Source organism: Strongyloides ratti, assembly GCF_001040885.1.
Source record: "Strongyloides ratti genome assembly S_ratti_ED321, chromosome : 1".
NCBI classification, from domain to species: domain Eukaryota; kingdom Metazoa; phylum Nematoda; class Chromadorea; order Rhabditida; family Strongyloididae; genus Strongyloides; species Strongyloides ratti.
In genome coordinates this window covers 7,332,544-7,351,636 of record NC_037307.1, presented here as the reverse complement: position 1 = coordinate 7,351,636, position 19,093 = coordinate 7,332,544, and the positions used below count along the sequence as shown (strand labels likewise).

Sequence of the window (19,093 nt, the reverse complement as noted above, 5' to 3'; positions counted from 1 at the left end):
TAAAAAAAAATAGTTCAAAGTAATTTTTTATAATAATGTGACTTTAAAGATTAACAAAGAAGTAATTGTAATATAAAAATAAAGATTTTTTTAAATTTTTTTTTTACTTTGAAACTTCAATAAGATGATGAAAAGTATTGTACATAAATATTTTAACAAACTTTTCAAATTGATTATAAAAAATGAAGTTTAATATACATATTTGTAGATTTTGAATAAAAAAAAGTGCATTATATTATTTGTAATAATACAAAACAAATTTTTTTTAATTAATTACATAAAAAAATATACTTATAAAATTTATATTTACAAATATAACAGTTCAATTTATGAAAACAGTTTTGCTTGAAATTGTTACTAATATAATATTTGAATTTATCAGTTGCAAAGTTTATTTATTAAGAAAAATTTAATATTATAAATGGCGTATGATAAAATTACATAATTATGTTTCTATACAATTTTATTTATTAATTTTATCAATTATTATATTGTGTGAATATTTATGCAAAAATCAAACTGTATATTTTTAAGTACGGTTGATTTTCCAAATAAAAATTGTATAAAATATTTGAAACTTTATACAATTAATCACAAAATAAATATATAAGTAATTAAAAAAATTTATTTATCATGGAATATATTTTGATTTAAGAATTATTAAAAAAAGAAACCATTTTTTTAAAATAATTTATTTATAATATTATGGATAATATATTTTCTTAAGTGCATTATATAAATTATTTTTTCTGTTATCATTATTTGCTTTATACATACCTTTTACGACTAAGATGAACATTATTATATTTATGATAAAGTTTAATATATATTTAAATAATTTAAAATAAAACTTTTTGAAAAATATTTTATTTGACAAATTTTTGAAGAGATGGTTTTGATTAATAATATAATTTATTATATTTTATTTATATTATCTCTGATACAAATAATTTTTTCTTTAGAATGTTATTTTGAAGTTATTGGATTTAAAAAATTTGGTTTAACAAAAAAAGATATGCAAAGATCTGAAGTAACATGTTCTTATCCATATGATAAATGTCTTAATACCAGTGTCAAAACACAAAATGAACAAATTATAGTTAGAGGATGTTCTTCATCATTAAACCCACTCTTTCAAACATTTACAGGAAGAAATGCAACTTTTTTACAGGTATATTTAAATTTTAATTAATTAAATATTTTTTTTAGATTAATAAATGTGAAACAATTGGACTAGAAGATGGAACATTTGAATATTGTATTTGTAACCAAACTTTATGTAACAGTACATCTAAATCTTACCCAAATTTATCACACAAATTACTATCTTTTATTTTTGTAATTATTGGTATAATTTACTTATCTTAAAAAAGTTAATATAGAAATATATTAAGTTTTTATATTTATAAAAAAAAAGAAGTTTTTAAATCCAATGTTTTTGTCTGTTCTTCAATAATAGTTTTTTGATTTATTCAATAGAAATATGACTTTCGCTTTTACTAACAACGGTATTTGAATTATGTACACCGTTTGAATTATTTGAATTACTTGAGCTACTTGAGCTGCTTGAACTAATTGAACTACTTGAAGAACTAACACTATTTACGCTATTTACACTATTAACACTATTTACACTATTTTGTGTAGACTCTTTAGTATTCGTTGATGATACACTAATAATTTTTGTAATATCTTTTTTTTCTCTCTTTTTATGATCATCTTTATAAGAACGTTTATCAATTTCGCTTTCATTGTGATCTAAAAACTCATCATTATCATTTTCTATTTCATATTCTTCGTTATCCTCTTCATTTGACGATAAACTATCTAAACTCATTTCAAAAACTTCTTCAGGTTTTGAAAGAATATCATCAAGATCGACATTTCTCTTATGGTTAAAAGTTTCATGCTGAAATTTAACAAAATATCTTTAAAAAATTGTAATGCTTACATGACTATATTCAGGCGTTAATTCAGTATCAAAATCAGTAAGGTATGGAGAAGTAGTAAGATAATTTTTTGGTAAGCATAAACTTTCTCTTATAGACAAAATTGTTAAAGCATAGAAAAAATAAGTGTAAAACATTATTAAATAATTTGAAAATAATCCAAAATCACCATATATTTATACTAATATTATAGCATTTATAAAACTGATTAACGTTTTCCTAGAAAGATCACATTCATTAAAAAGGTTTCAAACAATTTATTTATTAGAAAAATATTTAAATTTGTATGTATTTATTTTGGTAATACTAAGAAAAAAAAATTCCTTTTCATTAGACTACTTTTTAATTATTTTTAAAATGTAAAACATAAATATCATTTCAACTGACAAATTTCTTCATTGATAAATTCATATTTTACCCAAAGTTTATAAAGTAATTTTTATTTTACATATAAAAACAAACAAACGAATAATAAATTGATAAAAAAAACAATAATTTTTTATGACTTCTAGCTATGACGTTGCTTTTTTTCTAAATATTTATTCAATTTTCCTTCCTCCTTAAAATATTCAAATTTCTTTTTAGCTATTTTTTCTTTCATCTGACTTGGTTTATAAAATATAGGTTTTTTACCACTATTCATTCTTTCAATATTATCTTTAACAACTTCATTTATTGTTTCTTTCTTAAGATCAATCATTTTTTCATTCATTTCCTGACATTTTCTTTTTTTTAAAATATCACGAATTTTATTGGCACGTTCAGGATTGGTATTTTTACATTTTTGTAATTCTTCTTTTAAAGCCTAAAATAAATAATTTTATTATTTATTTATTTTAAACATACTTTAACTTCATCTTGTCGAATTTCATTTAGAAAAGAATAACACTTCCTGAAGGCTCCTTCATGAAAATCACCACATCTTGAATCAAATCTAGGATCAAAGCCACGTGGTTTTTCTCCAAATTTTGGCTTTTTTATTAGTTTTACAGGTTTTTTGTAACTTATTTCTAAAGGTTTATCACCCTTAGTCTTCATTTTGTTAAATTTTTAAACACAAATAGAAATTTGGTAGTAATTGTATCAAATGACAAAAAAAAATAAGAACACATTTCCACAAAAGTTGTCTTAAGAAGAATTTTTTTTAAAAAAAAATATTATGTATGTTTATTATTTTTTATTTCTTAACATTACAAATTATTTATTTAACTTAAGTTTAAAATTAAAAAATTTTATTTACAAGGCAAATTTTTCATGTGTTAAATTAAATGATAAAATTATATTTCATGGTTTAAATGCTAGAAACATTATATAAAAATATTTACATAAGTTGTACCTAAACATGGTAATTCATATAAAATATTGAATTATTTGTATGATGTGTCGAGAGTTTGATAATATTTCATTAAGTATTTCATTTAAAATAAATTAAAATTTTAATATTATTATCAAAAACATTACTTATTACTATTTTGTCCTTCTAAATCTGATTCTGTTTTACTAGTGTTTGGGCCTGGAATATCTTCATGTCTCATTAAATCTTCTTCGCTAGTATCATGTTCTTCTATATCTGGCATACGACTTTGGCTAAGTTCATTGTCATTATTTCTATCATATGTTCTTAGGAAACTACTATCCATGCTCGAGGTTGATGATCTCTGATAATTTGATTCATTTGGTACTCCCCAGGCTCTTAGTCCTCTTGCACTGTGAAACATGATACTTGAATTTGCAATTTGACTAGATGTTCGACTATTATTTCTAAATGATTGATTCTCATCATAGTAAGAAGGTCCATCAATAGATGTATTCAATTGATTTCGAAGTTTTTGCATATATATTGCATTCATACTCATGTTTAACGCACTATTCTCGTCACCAGCTCTTGTATTAGGATTTACTTGTTTTGCAAAAGGAATTTGATTATTATATGGTATATTAGAGAAATTTTCGGTATTTTCAATATAACTTTTACCAGTTGATGATGTATATGGTTGAGTATTGAAATGAGGTACCTGTCTATTTGGACATTCATGATTTATATCTTCCACTAAATCATCTAATGGCGGAAGTAATGTATCTTCCTTTGAAGATATATCCAAATTTTTCTCTTCATGAGTACTTGTAATATTATTAATATTTATACTATAACCATTAATTTCTTTTGCCTTATTAAATTTCTTAATAAAAACTTTTCCTGATTCTGGTGGTTCCCAATCGGGATTGTTTGCTACAAAATTAAGTAAAGATAATTCTGTTTTAAGCTGATATGCTTTGGCAATTTTATCAATTTCAAATGGAAAAGGTATATCTTCTCCTGATTCTGATGAAATTGATGTCATAATATCCCCATCACCGTGTTTTTCAATATTCATTTCTGAAAATGAACAAACATCACCGATACCATCTAAATTTACAGTATATAAATGGAAAAATTGTACTATTTCTTTTGTTCGAGGTTTAATATACAAAAGTAATACAATTGGTGTTAATATTGGACTAAGTAATTCTTCAAAAATATATAAAACTTTAAACTGAAACATTGAATTAAATTCTTTTCGTACTTTTTCCGTATGAGCATTGTCAATAAAGTAATCTGGAACATAATGTATGAAACCAACAAGTGTTGTCATACTTTGACTTGGATTCCATATAGTATTTTCATCATATATTAAAGATCCAGCAACAAATGCAATTATACCAGAAATAAATCTAATAGTAACAACATGTTCTACCCGTGAAATTACATCTTCATCAATTGAGGCAAGAATTAAAATAATAATAAAAATTGTACCAGAGGTAAATGCAATTGTTTTAACAATAACATCTACCAATGTTGACTTAAATTGATTTAAATATTCTAGACCATATTTATAACTTTTGTTAAGTCTTAAATTTAATTCATGGTCTAATTCATTAAAATGTCTTAATTTAAGTTTTGCTAAATTAGAATAAGTTCTAGAAGTTAAAATTGATGAATTACTTCTAATAGCATGTCCATAATGAAAGAATGTATACAAAAATTGGTATATAAATGTGAAAGGGAAAAAAATTAAATTGGCAATTCCAGCATAGTAAATAGTTTTTTCAAATTCTAATGAAATATCATCTAACTTTCTTGGATCTTTTATTGATGGCTTTAAAGCATAAGCACCAAACCATAAAGAAAATGGTCCATTAAATATAAGCCAATTTAAATTATCTCGCAATGTTTTAGAAAGATAAGGTATCTCAACATCAAATGGCAATCTAACACTTAAAGGCAACAAGTTTCTATTTACCATAGCTATAAAATAATTTTCATGACGCATAATTCTCATGTATATATCTAAAGGTGTAATTTTATCTTTATTTATAACAAGATGAATTTTAGATTGAACATGGCAAACTCTCCGACAAACTTCTTGCCATGTAACATTAGTTATCTCATCATCTGTTATTCCTAAAATAGTAGTATAAAATATTTTAATATCATAAAATTTCATAAGTTTATATCCACTTAACCAAGTTTGTCTACACCAAAAAATCAAAGCAATTAATATGGTAATCCAGGTAAAAAAACTAAATTGACTTGAACAATTAGGATAAATTGCATCTGATATATGAATTTTCCCCGTTATATTTTTCCCCATAGTATTTACATGTTTATCATAAAATAAAACTGAGTAATCTAAACACTGTGTTAAAAAAATTGTCAGAAATGTCATTATAATAAACTGTATCAAAATACACGTATGAGTTACGGCTATTGTCAAAAATCCAGCTCCTTGATGATATTCATAAATTGTTGTAAAAAATTCATCAAGATTTTGGATATGATCCCATTTATTGTTGCGAGAAAATGAAAAAGACGAATGAAATGGGAAAGATGAGGAAGGTTGTGGTGCCGATGAATCCATAACTAAATGTGAATGTGGTGGAGAATTTCTAAAAAAAAAAAACAAACAAAGTTACCTATATTTTCAAACATCATAAACTTACAAATCTTCATCAGGATCAACATCAATAGCTCCATACCGGCTTTGAATTAAATTCTCATTTTCACCATCAATTATTCGATAATGATCTCTATTTCTTGATGATGTTAATGGCCACATTTTATTCTAAAAATATGCATCAAAGTATAATTTTATACAAGTATGACTTTTAAGATTATTATATTTTTGTAGCTGTTTAATTTTTTTTTATAACAACGAATGATAAATAAAATTATAACAATATCAAGATAAAAAAAACAATGTTAAATATTTTTCAAGTATACGTTTAACAAGCTATATGACGTTCTAGCAATTACTAATAAAATAATTTACCTAATATCACGTGGTGTATCATACTATAAAACATTTTACTAATGTAAGCCAAAATATCATTATAAGTAGTTGATCGATCAATCTTGAAGATAATAAAGAATGTTTTTTATTCAATTAAATCAATGTACCAAAAAATCAGAATTCATTAAGATAAAAATTTTAGCAAAATATATCCAACTTTTTCTTATACAGAAAGTATTAATAATTTATAATATAAAAACTTAAATTGGGTAATTTATATAAAAAATTTACCAAAACAACATTTATATCGTGATTTTAAAAATACTAGTATGCTGTGACTTTGGTAAAACATCTGTTCTTTTCTTGATATGTCACGAGTAACTATGTCTTCAAAAAACAAAGTGGAAGTTCGTCATCCTATAGTAATAAACAATGATAATCATTTTAGATTGTATTTATTTGTTCTAAAAATTAAATAAATTTATCCCTATCAAATATATGAAAAGCTTTAAAAAAAGAAGTAAATAATTTATTTTTATTAAAATATTTAAAAGAAATATTTTTTTTTTCTACAATCTTTAATACTTTTTAGATTTAAAAAAAATTATATATGATAGAATGTATAACTATTTTTTTTTAAACAATTTGTCATTAAATAGCATTTATTCAACGTAATATCTCTTACATTTTATAAATTATCTTATGATAAAAAAATTCATGAAATATAGAAATCGATTTTATTATTTATTATCTAAAATTAAAAATTCTAACGAGTATTATTTTTTACATTTTGATATAAATCACAATCATAAATTATCATATGGCAAAAAAAATATTTAAAAAAAAGTTGTAAATTAACATTTTATTCAAAAAGTATTTTATTTTATAACATAAACATTTATTAGATAATTTTTTTCATTTAAAAAAAAAAGAATAATTGCTATGTACTTTACGCTAAAAAACGTTACGTTAATAATAAAAACGTATATATTTAAAATTATTAGAATTTTATTAATTTTATTACATTCAATTAAACAAGTTTCTAGTTGTAAAATGCTATTGAAATTTAATAGTATATTTTTAAAAACTTATTAAATTATAGTACTTTTAGATGAAATAGTTAAGCAATACAAATTAAAACTTAAATAATAATAAAAAAAAATCATTTAAAAGTTTTAAAAATACAAATTTTTTTAAGAGAAGAATATATTCCGATTATACAAAAAGAATTACCAGTTTTATTCTATAAAAACTTTCATTTATTATACACGTAATAAATGTTATTTTTTTATGAAAATTATCAAACAAATTCTTAAAAATTTATCCATAAAAGAAAAAGAAAATAGAGCAAAATATTACCACAAATAATACAAAAACAGTTAAAAGTAGTATTGTATTTTATTTAACATCAAAAAGCAAAAAAAAAAACTTAACCAAATTTTACAACAAAAAAATAAATTTCTTTAAGACTTTTCTGATCTTCTTGTTTCTAATTTGTTTACAAAATTTTTAAACATAGAAAGATGTGCCTTATTTTTACAATTCTTTAATATGTACCTCATTCTTTTAGCAACTGGTGCAGCACAGGCATCAAAAACTTTGTCATCTTCAATAGAATCAACAATACTATTGAGTACCTTCAAAAGTTCATCTCCAACAACTTTTCTAAATTCTAAACATCCAATTAAATCGTTATTAATTTTTAAATTCACATCAACAACATCATCATTAACTATGACATCTTTTTTAACAGGTGTACGCTCATCTATCAACATCAAGTCTTTTACAGCTTCCATACTTAAACCTAATAGTGGAATGTATACATCTGTAGATGTCTGAAGTTTTATCAAAATACGAAGACAATGAATTCTTAACAATAAATAACGTTGATTTTGTGTATGAGTATATAACCCAATAACTATTTGAATAAAGGCAAATCTTTGTTCAGCAATACCATGAACTGGATGATTACCAGGTACTTTTGATGCCATTTTACAAGCAGCTATTATAACTTCATTCCACAAATATAAACCTTGAATAAATTGCCATTTTGTAACATTTTTCATATTATCATTTGATTTTGATTTTATTGCATTCCTTAGAAATACTGCAGCCTGCTGAAGATATACAAAAACATAAGGATAAGACACAGAGGAATCCAATAGTACCATTTCAGCAAAGGAACATTGCATAAAACAAAATGACTTAAGATTTTGACTACAAGTATATCCTGAGAAAGTAACAAATGTCATATAACAAGTTTTCAAAATTAATGGATATAGTGATTTGTCTAAACGACACATTTTAAACAAAATTGTGAAAGCTAGTATACGATTATCTTCATTAGCAGTACACCATAAACGACTAAGAACTTTGACCATTTTTTTTGATAACCCACCAAAGTGAATATGAAGATCAACTAAATCTAAAATATGTCTTAATATACGTTTCTTTGATCCATCTTCAGTTATTTGATTAATTAAAATTCCAATTGCTTCAATGTATCTTCTACATAATGATCCATATTTTTTCCATTTTTTAAAGTAAGTAATACCATCCATAGCTCTTTTCATATTTTGTTTTTTTCTCAACTCTAAAGCTTTCTCTTCAGATACTGGTTGTAAAATTTTGTAAAGTGTAGGAACAATGTTACTAAAACATAATGACAAGATATCTTTAAAAACATTGTTGTCATTTATAACCCAATCTATGTCTCTTTTTTTCTTACGTCCTATCATATATGTAACAGCATCAAAACAAGAAACTAAAATTTTAGTAGCCTTAATTAAGTTGTCTTTTGAAGCTTCCGTTTCTAATAAATTGTATTTTAAATATTTAATAACATTACTATCAACAATTTTCTTCTTTTCTCCATTATATTTGACAATGTATGTTTTGTCACCATATAATAATATCAAAGATTCCTCATCTGCCTCCATTTCTTCATCTATCATATCCTCATCTTCATTGTCATCCTTGAAATCTAAAAGATCTGGATCTTGTTCTTGTAAGAATTTTAAAAATGTTGGATCATTCTCTGACAACTTCTTTAACTCATCTAAATGACTTTGTGCATTAGAGATACTTTCTAGGGAAGCGTCAGATTCTTTATCGTATTCATCATCATCATCATTATTTAGAGACTAAAAAAAAACTTATTTCAAAAAAAAAACTATAACTTACAGTATTATTGGAAACTTCAGGATTTTCATTTGACTCAAATAATTCATCCATTTCAACTGATACATCTGATTGATTTCCATAATCATCATTAATTTCTGAATTCTTAACCTCTAATTTCTTTGAATATTTTTTAATTTTTTTTGTTTTTTTCAACTTTTTAATCTTTTTTGGAGGCCCCATTATAGTAAAGGTAGGATAAATTCCAATTTGAAACTACTACAAAAGTGGTATTCTTTATTCCACATTATTTTTTTTCGTTTTGAGAGACAGTGACACTTTACAAATTAATATGAATATTCTTCACCCCTAATTTTTATTTTTTTTCAACGATTTTTATGTCATATAACCCTTATTAGTTTAGAAAAATGAAGGATTTATATCAAAAAAATTACTAAATTATTTTTTAACATGTAATTTGTTTTTAAAATATTATCATAAACGATTTATTAATATTTTTAAATATTTCAAAGTACATTTTGTAAATTAATCCCACAAAAAAACACAAAAAATAAAGTTTTTAGGTATCGTATTATTAATAATATTCATTATAAATTTTTTGGTTATTATTATTATTTATCTTATTTTTAATAATTTGTTTTTAGGGTAAAGGTCATTATGCCAATCAAAGCTTCTGGAGAAACAGTAAGTTTTTATTTATTTTAGTAAAAAATACATTTTTTTTTAGCTTAAAGAATTCATCGTCGTTGGACGTAAAATTCCTTCTGAAACAGACAAAAATCCAGCACTTTACAAAATGCAAATTTTTGCTTCAAACAGCATTGTTGCTAAATCTCGTTTCTGGTATTTTGCCTCTCAACTTCGTAGAATTAAGAAGACTCACGGAGAAATCATTCAATGTGAAGAGGTATGATATTAAAATACATATAAAATAAAAATTATATTATAGGTTGCTCCAAAAAATACAGGAAGTGTAAAGAACTTTGGAATCTTTCTCAGATACGACTCTCGTACCGGTCACCATAATATGTACAGAGAATATCGCGATGTCTCTCTTCCTGCAGCTGTTACTCAATGTTATCGTGATATGGGATCCCGTCATCGTGCTCAAGCCGATCGTATCCAAATTATCAAGGTTTCTGTTATCAAGAATTCCGACTGCAGACGTGATCACATCACTCAATTCCACGATTCTAAGATTAAATTCCCATTGACACACCGTGTTACAAAACGCAAGGGAGTTGCTAGATACACTACTCGTCGTCCAGTTACTCACTTTGCTTAAGCAGTATGACTTCTGTGATTAATTGTTATTGTTTGTTTCAGATGTTGGAAGAATATAAATTTTTCTTCATTTTTTTTGTGTGTTTTTATATTTTTTCTTATGAATTTTTGATCAAAATAATAACTTTGGTTTTTAAAAAAATATTAATGTCTACCCTACATTGTATTGATAAATTGTTAGTATTTTGTCATTTACATGGGGATTACTGTTGACAATATCTTTAAAATAGTTTTATTCATATTCATTTAACTTCAAAATAGTTATAAATATGTTTAATAAAAAAATTATTTTTTATTAATTGATTAAAAGTTGACACTAAGAATTAAAATATTTTCATTAAGTATTTTAAAGCTAAGCTAAAAAAAAGTTATTTCTATTTCGTAATATTTGATAGTTTGAAGAATTTAAAAAAAAGACCAACTTATAATTTGTTCCAAAAATGTGTTAATTAACATTTTGAATTATAAGTGCATAAATTGTATTTAACTTATTCTTCTTTATGATAATTATATCATTTAATTAAATTAATTTTATATGTCAACTTCCAATACTAATTATATTTATTGTTACAGTTTAAATAATAATTCAAAAATTTGGTTTTAACTTTATATCAATTTTACCCTTTTTACATAAAAAATATTAAACAATTAAAAATATACAAAACTTAATAAAAACAACAAAATTTTATAAACAAAATAGACTTATTTGAAAACCATAGTTTTTCCTCCAAAAGGTGTATCATCAATGACAGCTGCTTCACCAACTTCAGTAGTTTTCTTTCGATCACGCATAAGTAAGTCATTCTCATCTTCGTCAACTTTTTGGTGAAATATATTGAAATCATTCTGTTTGTCAAGTGAAATAAGTTTGAAACCTTTAGGTTTTTCACCCTTTCTTTGAATCCCTTTGACTGGCCTCTTTAATTTTTCTTTTGGTTCATCACTATCATCTGACTGTTCGGATAAATCATTATCCGATTCATCTCCAAATATGTCATTATCCATATCACTAGTATGTGACATATCTTTATCATCATCATCATCAATATGCATATTATTAGTTTCTAATTGATCATCATCATCATTATCATCATCATCGTCGTCGTCTGACATATTTTTATTCCTATTTTTCTCTTTTAATCTTTCGATTACTGGTGCCATTCGTTGATAATGCTCACTTTCTTCATCAACTTCATAATCTGGATTAACAAACAAACCTTTAAATCTTTCATCACTAAGTAGTTCAGAAGCTGCTGCGGCTCGTGTTGTAACTTTCTTTGCTTCTTTTTTATTATTAATTTTTTTACTTGCTAACTGCTGTTCTTCTTGTAATTTTCTAGCTAACAATTTATTTACTTTTACAGATGGTTCTTTCTTAACTATTGGTAATGCAGATCTTTCTTCCTCAAGTTTTTCTTTTAATTTTCTTTCTTTGTATTTTTCATATGCAAATGGTTGTGTCAATGTTTGAGCTTTATTATATAATTTAATATCAATAAAGTATCCATGCATGTAACTTTTAACAACATTTGTACCAATTAAATCTGCCAATCCAATATCTTCTAATTGTTCTTTTGTGACAAATTTATAGTCATCAAATATTATAGGTTGATCTGTCTCCTCAAGTTCTTCAGTAATAGTCTCAAGATATGAACACCATTTAGGAGCAGGTCCAATTGAAGGAACAAAATATTGTTGCATTTTTTGACCCTCATTAGCAAAGAAAAACAAACCACTATTAGGATATCTTACAAAATCATTAAGTACAACACCAGGTTCAATAGCACATAATGGTTTTCCACTATTACAATCCCAAACTTTAAGTACTTGACTATCCATACTAATAGCTGCATTAGATTCTTTAACAAAATCTAATTTTTTAACTGGAAGACCCATCTGTAAATCTTTAACAAATAATGGCCTTGATGATCTAATATCATAAATTAAGACATGTCCAGTAGTTGTACCAACACCAAATGTCATAGGATCACGAAACTTAATTGTTTTAATTTCAGGGATATCATAAATTGTTTTTAAATAATTATTTGTATCAGAGTATTGACCTAAAGCACAATCTAAAATTCCAACATTACTTTTATCTCTATGATCAAATGCAAAAATTTTTCCATCATCAGTACCACACAAAAATAATTGATGATCATCATTTAATTTACAACATGTAAGAGTATCTGAAGTTGTATTAAAAGGTTCCATAAATTTTCCTTCTTCTAAATTTAACCTAAATACATCAGAACCACTTCCAACAATAAAAAGATCACTAGTTTCTCTTGAAAAACACATATCTCTACCAAATTTAGGAATTCTCATTCTAAAAAATCTTCCCTTTGCAGAATGTAATTCTAAATACCTTTCTTCTTCTAATAATACTACTTTAGAGTAGTCATTTGAAATTGGGCATATTGATACAACATCACAATCCAAACCTCTCTCCCATTTCATTGAAAGATCATTTAAATCAAAACATTTAAGAAAAGGTTTATAACTACCAGCGGCAAAACAATATCTTCCATCTCTTGTTAATGCTAATTTATGTGAAACATCAGGCATATCAAAATCTTGAACTAACATTATCCTCCTACGCAAATCTATATCTTTTTGCTCTAACTTTCTTCTTGCCCTATCATTTACCCACTAAATAAATTTTCTACTCATGATATTAAAATTTAATAAATTTACCTCCGGTAAGGACTTTCCAGCACTAAGATTATATATTTTTACATTATTACTTTGTAATTTAAGCATTATCAATATATTATTATATTTTTAAGGAAAAAAAATACTAGTAAAATTAAATTTAGAAAATAGCAACTGATATAAAATGTATAAATTTTAAATTTAACTATACTATATTCCAAAAGATGCAATCATTTTCTCTTTAAGAGATAGTTATATATTTTCACAATATACTTTGAAAGCCCAATAATTTTAAAAATCTCTCAAAATTTATTTATAAATTTTCTTTTTATACCTTTAAAAAATTAAATATATGTGGAAAATTATTTCAAAATATATTTTATCTGTTTTACAATAAAAATCTAAAATTTAAACAACATTGTTGCTAAAAAAATTACTTTTAATTCTCAAAATGTAACATTTTTATATTAAAACATTATTTATCTATATATATTTTATTATATTTAGAAGTAAATTCTAACTATAAAATTTATATATTTATTGCTAAGAAAGTTTTATCAAAAAAAAAAATTATGATACCATTTTTACATACTTTAAGCTTATATAAAGAGTATACACCGTATATTGAAGACGTTTACTATAAAATTTACTTTTAGGCGTAACCATTTAATTCTATTTGTAGTTTAATAGTAAGATAAATATGACAACTATTTGATGACGATTTTATTCTTTCAGAGTGATTATTATTGAAATTTATTTTCATAATGCGTTCAGTAAAAAGTGTTAAGCGAAATTGTAGTACTAAACATGCTTACAAAAATAAATCATATAAAAAAAAGGCAGCTAAGAAGGCCCTTCTTTCTTTAAGAGAGTGGAAAAAAACCACATATTCAAATTGCGTTAATAATAAATGTTATGATTTGGATGAAGTAAGTTTTTTTTTTTTATAATTTGTTTAAATTTTATTAAATTTATATTAGATTATTAAAAGTAATACCATTTACGGTGATGTACCAGAGACAAAACCACTTGACACTAACGAAAAAGTAACATTTAAAGTTAGTGACAAAAAGAACAAAAATATTAATAATGCTCTTTCTGTGGATGTCAATTCAAATGGTTCTAAAAAAATAATGGTAAGTATTATTTTATTGTAGTGATATAATAATTACCAAACTTTTAGAAACCTTCTGTTGATAGTGGTGTTGTTACAAATTTAGAAAATACTTCTAGATCTTCAAGTCCTGCATCACAAACGTCTAGTGTTTCTAGAACTCATCCTACTTATAGTAATTCATTTTTTGAAAGTGTAACAAACTTTGTTCAGACTGCTGTTAATTCAGTATCAGGACAAAAAACATATCCAGGATTAAAAATTAATCATAGTGGAGGAAGACGTGGTAGTCATAAACTTGCCCTAAGAGATATCAAATTTTGTGCTAATATGTTGGATAAATACGGTGAAGATTTTGAGACTATTTCTAAGTCTGAAGACAATGTTTACATGGATACAGCTCGTGGTATTGAAAGAAAAATTAAACTTTTTAAGGAATCACCAGAGTATGAAACATATAAAAAGGCAAAAGAAGAGGGAAAATCATTTGAATCAATGTTGGCATCTAATTAAGTATCATCAGTTATGCATCTTTTTAATTTGTTTTTACTATAACACTTAGATAGCAGTGATAATAAGATTTGTAGATACTATTTTTGCTTTATAATGCTAACATTAATAAATTTGTTATTTTTATAAAAAAAAAGATCATTAAAGTGTAACATTAGTTACACAATATTAACCATTGCTTTTTATTATTAATAGTTTATCAACTTAATGTTAAACTAGTTGAAATATAAAGTAAAGTATTTTAATAGGAAGGAACATTATCAATACCAGGTCTGTAAAACATAGCATCAGCTTTTCTTGAAGGTGGTCTTGGTAATGAATGACTTTCAGCATAATTTGGTGAACTTATTTCACTTGCATCATGATATTCTATTTGACCACGTTCAGGATTTCCTATTGTTTGTTCATCTACGGGATCAGGTACAAATGGTCTGAAAAAAATTAATGATAATCTTTGGAAAATCTTTAAAAATTGTTATTAATATTTAGTTTAATTGTGATACGTTTTTGTTTTTTTTTTTGTAAAAAAAATTTTGAAAAAAAAAAATTGTTTTTATATTAAAATTTATGATAAAAAAAAGTTTTTTTTTTTATTGATACTACTAATCAACAGGATTATAACTTGGTACCAATTCTTGTACAGACCTATAATATGCAAGTTGAGCTTTTTGAGGAGTTGGTGGTCTTGTATCAATTTGTTCACAAATTTCACCTTTTGATATTTCATCTTCAGTATGAGTAATAATTTTTTCTACTTTTGGTTTTGGTAGAAGTGTCTCTTCCATTGATGATGAAATAAATTTTTCTTAAATAAATAAAATATATTTATAATTATTTTTAAATATTTTTAACTAATAAAATGTATTGATATTGTTTCATTAAAAGGATGAATTTTTCGTAAAATTATATTTAATTTATGTACAAGGTAATATTTGAAGGTTAAAAATGATAAAGGCAAATTTTAAAGGTAAAAACATGTTATTGATGTTATTTATAGGTATTTTTTTTTATGTTTACATAACAGTGAAATGCGATAAATCAATTATAATAGTTCTTTTGAATCATTTCTTTCCATTGTTATTTCTTCATGAAATTTTTCTTCATATGTTTCTTCAAATTTTCGTTTGTTATCATTTGGTAAACCATTTGATATACCATTTTTATAAAATAATGGTGGTGGTTGTTCGTGTGCTAAATTTGTTGTAGTATGTGGAAGTTGTGTATATGTATTGTCGTTGAATGTTGATTCAGATCCTCGTCGTATTTTATGATTTTTTTCACCATTAATTATATCATTTTTTGGATTAGATCTAATAATATTATTTGTATTTAAATTTCTATCAGAGGCTTTATCTATATTATTATAATCATCACCATATGTAATATAACCTCTATTTCCATAACCATTTACTAAATAATCAGGAGAAACATATGATGGATCATATTGTGAACGATGGCTATATATATCATTGTCGTCATTTTTAATTGAACGATATATATGTTGGTTAGGAGGACGAATTATTGAGTGTGTTGTAGGAATTCGAACTAAAAAGGAAAAAAAAAGAATATTAAATAAAGTTAATAAGGAAAATTTAGGTAAAAAAAAATTAAATAATTAGTAATTATAATTAAAATATATATATATTTAAAGAAACAAAAACATTTTTTTTATATTAAATCATACCTTTTTTTGGTCTTTTCTTACATAAATATAATGCAGCACCAATAATTGCAGCTAAAAGTATTAAAGCAAGAAAGATAAGACAAATCATTAACCATATTGGTATAATTCTAGGTTGAGATACACAACAAACTCTACCACAACATTCTAAATCTGAACTGCATCGAAATTCATAACGTTCGTTTTTTCCATCAACATCACCTTCTTCAAAGATGCATTGAATAAAGGAATTTTGATAACCTTCGTATAAAATACCTCGGCTCTCACCTTGAAGAGCAATTTCCATTTTTAGAAAGAGATCTTAAATAAATAATTTTTAGAAATTTTAAATAAATAAATATTTAAAATAATTTAGGTGAAACGAAATCTAGTTTATAATGTCAATTTACTTTATTGATAGCAAAATAATATAAGTAACACAATAAGTCATAACTCTTAACACATTTAAAAATAATATTTAAATAATCAAAAGTAAGCTTTAACTCAACCTATCTAATGGTCGATTTTAATTATTATCAATCTTTTATTATTGCATACCAAAAATAGTTATGTATCTGCTTTGCGCAATGTACAATTTTTATGGGTTGTATTTATTTAATATAAATTTTAATCAACATTTAGGTATATTTTATAAAGGTTTTCATATTACAACACTATCCTTGCAAATTAATTTTGTATTTTATTATCATAATTTATAAAATATAGAAGTGTAATTTTTTTAGAACTACAAAAAATTAGAAATAGTAGTTAGGTAAAATAAATATTATTACTATTAATAAAACTAAATTTTATAAATAAATAAATAAATAAGTATTTTTAAAATTTACGGATTACTAAAAATAAAAAAAATTTTAGACACATAAAAGTGGAAAATAATAAATAATATTTTAGGTATTTAAAGTTGACATAAAAATTTCAAAAAAAAAAAAAATATTAATTGTAGTAATATATAGTTTCATGGAAAAATTTTTAAAGTATATTATATATTTTAAATCTTATTCTTATTATTTTACTAAGAAATATTGACTTAAATAAAATCACCTAACTTTAAAACAACTTTCCCCTTCTTTTATCAACCTGTAACATTGTATAATGTTTGATTCTTATTGTAAATTAACTGATCATTATAACTATGCATATAGTTGATTTGATATACTAAGAAGAATTGCTTTTCAATAGAAAAATATAATAAGCTAGATAAGCTCTCAATTCTAATGATTTTTCTTCTTCTTCATTTCGCGCACAAACTTTTACATTATAATTACTAGTATAAAAGCAGATAGGAGAATTGTAAGAATACTTGTAATACTAAATATTGTGGATATCTAATTTAAATTATATTATTTAGTTATATTAATATAAATTAATTGATAAAATAAATAAATAAAAAAAAAAACAAACCAAAAAATTTATAATGAAAATTTTACTTTATAAAAATATATAATAACGTAAAGAAGGAGAAGAAGAAGAAGAAAATTTTCTTTTAATAAAATACATCTCAACATGAATATTTATTTGATAATAAATTTACTAAATGATAAAAAAAAATAAAAAGTAATTATTACATATTTGTTGTTTTAATTATTTATTAATTAAATTAGATAGTTTCCATAAAGTATATTTATTAAAAAATAATAATTATTAATGGACACACATTAAAAATATTAAAAATATTTTATAACTAACATAATAGCTACTATGTAATAATTACTAAAATCAAAATTTATTTGTTTCAATTATGATTTTCTTCTTATACCAGTTTTATTTTAATGTTTTCATTTTTCAATAATTTAATTTTTATTTAACAAACACGTTTTTAAAATTTTATAAGAAATGTAATAAGGTAATGTACAAATTAATGTATAAGTACAATTTAAGATGATAAAAATAACCTATAATAAAGTTTTTTCATAATTTTATTTTATATTTCTGTGAAATTTTCTTTTAATACTGTAACTTGGATTCTCAAGATGAAAACATTTGGTAATATAATACTCTTGTTTCATTTTTAATAATAAATATTTCAAAACATTTTTAATATTTCTATTTTTGTATATTTTTTTTAAAATGTCTGTTTTTCATGATGAGGTAGAAATTGAAGATTTTGATTTTGATGAAGAAAAAAGTGTTTATTGGTATCCATGTCCTTGTGGTGATCGTTTTGAAATTACAAAGTAAGTTTTTTTTTTAAATGTTATATTTAATTAATCATATGATGTTTTGTAGAGAAATGTTGGAGTTAGGTGAAGATGTGGCAACGTGTCCTAGTTGTTCATTAATTATTAGAGTTATATATGATCCAGAAATGTTTTCAAATATGGAGACTATTTCAATTACCGTTAAAGCTTCAGCATAAAGTCATAAAATTGTTGTTGTTTTTTTTTTAATAATATATATATGTATATTAATATTGTTATTTTTTTTAAAAAAATGTTTAATTTTAATTGTATAAAGTTTTATTTAAAAAAATGATTTTATTTACAAAACT

At 23.6% G+C, this 19,093-nt stretch overlaps 11 protein-coding genes across 11 annotated transcripts; 4 read left to right on the top strand and 7 right to left on the bottom strand.

Moving 5' to 3' along the window:
- Nucleotides 1–1,015: 1,015 nt before the first annotated feature.
- Nucleotides 1,016–1,368, top strand: SRAE_1000227600 (Hypothetical protein; the record flags this gene model as incomplete). Its single annotated transcript, XM_024649333.1, has 2 exons — nt 1,016–1,171; nt 1,210–1,368. The coding sequence occupies 2 exons, from the start codon at nt 1,016–1,018 to the stop codon at nt 1,366–1,368; spliced, it is 315 nt and encodes a 104-aa protein (XP_024503221.1).
- A 100-nt stretch (nt 1,369–1,468) lies between these two features.
- Nucleotides 1,469–2,086, bottom strand: SRAE_1000227500 (Hypothetical protein; the record flags this gene model as incomplete). Its single annotated transcript, XM_024649332.1, has 2 exons — nt 1,469–1,909; nt 1,952–2,086. 2 exons carry the CDS (start codon nt 2,084–2,086, stop codon nt 1,469–1,471), a joined length of 576 nt encoding a protein of 191 aa, XP_024503220.1.
- Nucleotides 2,087–2,457: 371 nt separating this feature from the next.
- Nucleotides 2,458–2,987, bottom strand: SRAE_1000227400 (Ribosomal RNA processing protein 36 homolog; the record flags this gene model as incomplete). The annotated part of the gene is made up of 2 exons (XM_024649331.1): nt 2,458–2,754; nt 2,796–2,987. The coding sequence occupies 2 exons, from the start codon at nt 2,985–2,987 to the stop codon at nt 2,458–2,460; spliced, it is 489 nt and encodes a 162-aa protein (XP_024503219.1).
- A 419-nt stretch (nt 2,988–3,406) lies between these two features.
- On the bottom strand, nt 3,407–6,046 carry SRAE_1000227300 (Autophagy-related protein 9 family-containing protein; the record flags this gene model as incomplete). Its single annotated transcript, XM_024649330.1, has 6 exons — nt 3,407–4,545; nt 4,585–4,890; nt 4,933–5,391; nt 5,449–5,619; nt 5,680–5,876; nt 5,931–6,046. The coding sequence occupies 6 exons, from the start codon at nt 6,044–6,046 to the stop codon at nt 3,407–3,409; spliced, it is 2,388 nt and encodes a 795-aa protein (XP_024503218.1).
- Nucleotides 6,047–7,683: 1,637 nt separating this feature from the next.
- Nucleotides 7,684–9,583, bottom strand: SRAE_1000227200 (Nucleolar complex protein 2 homolog; the record flags this gene model as incomplete). The annotated part of the gene is made up of 3 exons (XM_024649328.1): nt 7,684–8,337; nt 8,389–9,363; nt 9,404–9,583. The coding sequence occupies 3 exons, from the start codon at nt 9,581–9,583 to the stop codon at nt 7,684–7,686; spliced, it is 1,809 nt and encodes a 602-aa protein (XP_024503217.1).
- A 435-nt stretch (nt 9,584–10,018) lies between these two features.
- Nucleotides 10,019–10,646, top strand: SRAE_1000227100 (60S ribosomal protein L18a; the record flags this gene model as incomplete). Its single annotated transcript, XM_024649327.1, has 3 exons — nt 10,019–10,045; nt 10,089–10,268; nt 10,311–10,646. The coding sequence occupies 3 exons, from the start codon at nt 10,019–10,021 to the stop codon at nt 10,644–10,646; spliced, it is 543 nt and encodes a 180-aa protein (XP_024503216.1).
- A 701-nt stretch (nt 10,647–11,347) lies between these two features.
- Nucleotides 11,348–13,408, bottom strand: SRAE_1000227000 (Nucleolar protein 10; the record flags this gene model as incomplete). The annotated part of the gene is made up of 3 exons (XM_024649326.1): nt 11,348–12,974; nt 13,014–13,297; nt 13,343–13,408. 3 exons carry the CDS (start codon nt 13,406–13,408, stop codon nt 11,348–11,350), a joined length of 1,977 nt encoding a protein of 658 aa, XP_024503215.1.
- Nucleotides 13,409–14,064: 656 nt separating this feature from the next.
- On the top strand, nt 14,065–14,927 carry SRAE_1000226900 (Hypothetical protein; the record flags this gene model as incomplete). The annotated part of the gene is made up of 3 exons (XM_024649325.1): nt 14,065–14,229; nt 14,281–14,436; nt 14,484–14,927. 3 exons carry the CDS (start codon nt 14,065–14,067, stop codon nt 14,925–14,927), a joined length of 765 nt encoding a protein of 254 aa, XP_024503214.1.
- Nucleotides 14,928–15,165: 238 nt separating this feature from the next.
- Nucleotides 15,166–15,709, bottom strand: SRAE_1000226800 (Hypothetical protein; the record flags this gene model as incomplete). Its single annotated transcript, XM_024649324.1, has 2 exons — nt 15,166–15,355; nt 15,570–15,709. The coding sequence occupies 2 exons, from the start codon at nt 15,707–15,709 to the stop codon at nt 15,166–15,168; spliced, it is 330 nt and encodes a 109-aa protein (XP_024503213.1).
- Nucleotides 15,710–15,966: 257 nt separating this feature from the next.
- On the bottom strand, nt 15,967–16,891 carry SRAE_1000226700 (Hypothetical protein; the record flags this gene model as incomplete). Its single annotated transcript, XM_024649323.1, has 2 exons — nt 15,967–16,469; nt 16,609–16,891. The coding sequence occupies 2 exons, from the start codon at nt 16,889–16,891 to the stop codon at nt 15,967–15,969; spliced, it is 786 nt and encodes a 261-aa protein (XP_024503212.1).
- A 1,781-nt stretch (nt 16,892–18,672) lies between these two features.
- SRAE_1000226600 (DPH3 homolog) lies at nt 18,673–18,961 on the top strand (the record flags this gene model as incomplete). The annotated part of the gene is made up of 2 exons (XM_024649322.1): nt 18,673–18,779; nt 18,832–18,961. The coding sequence occupies 2 exons, from the start codon at nt 18,673–18,675 to the stop codon at nt 18,959–18,961; spliced, it is 237 nt and encodes a 78-aa protein (XP_024503211.1).
- Nucleotides 18,962–19,093: the final 132 nt, after the last annotated feature.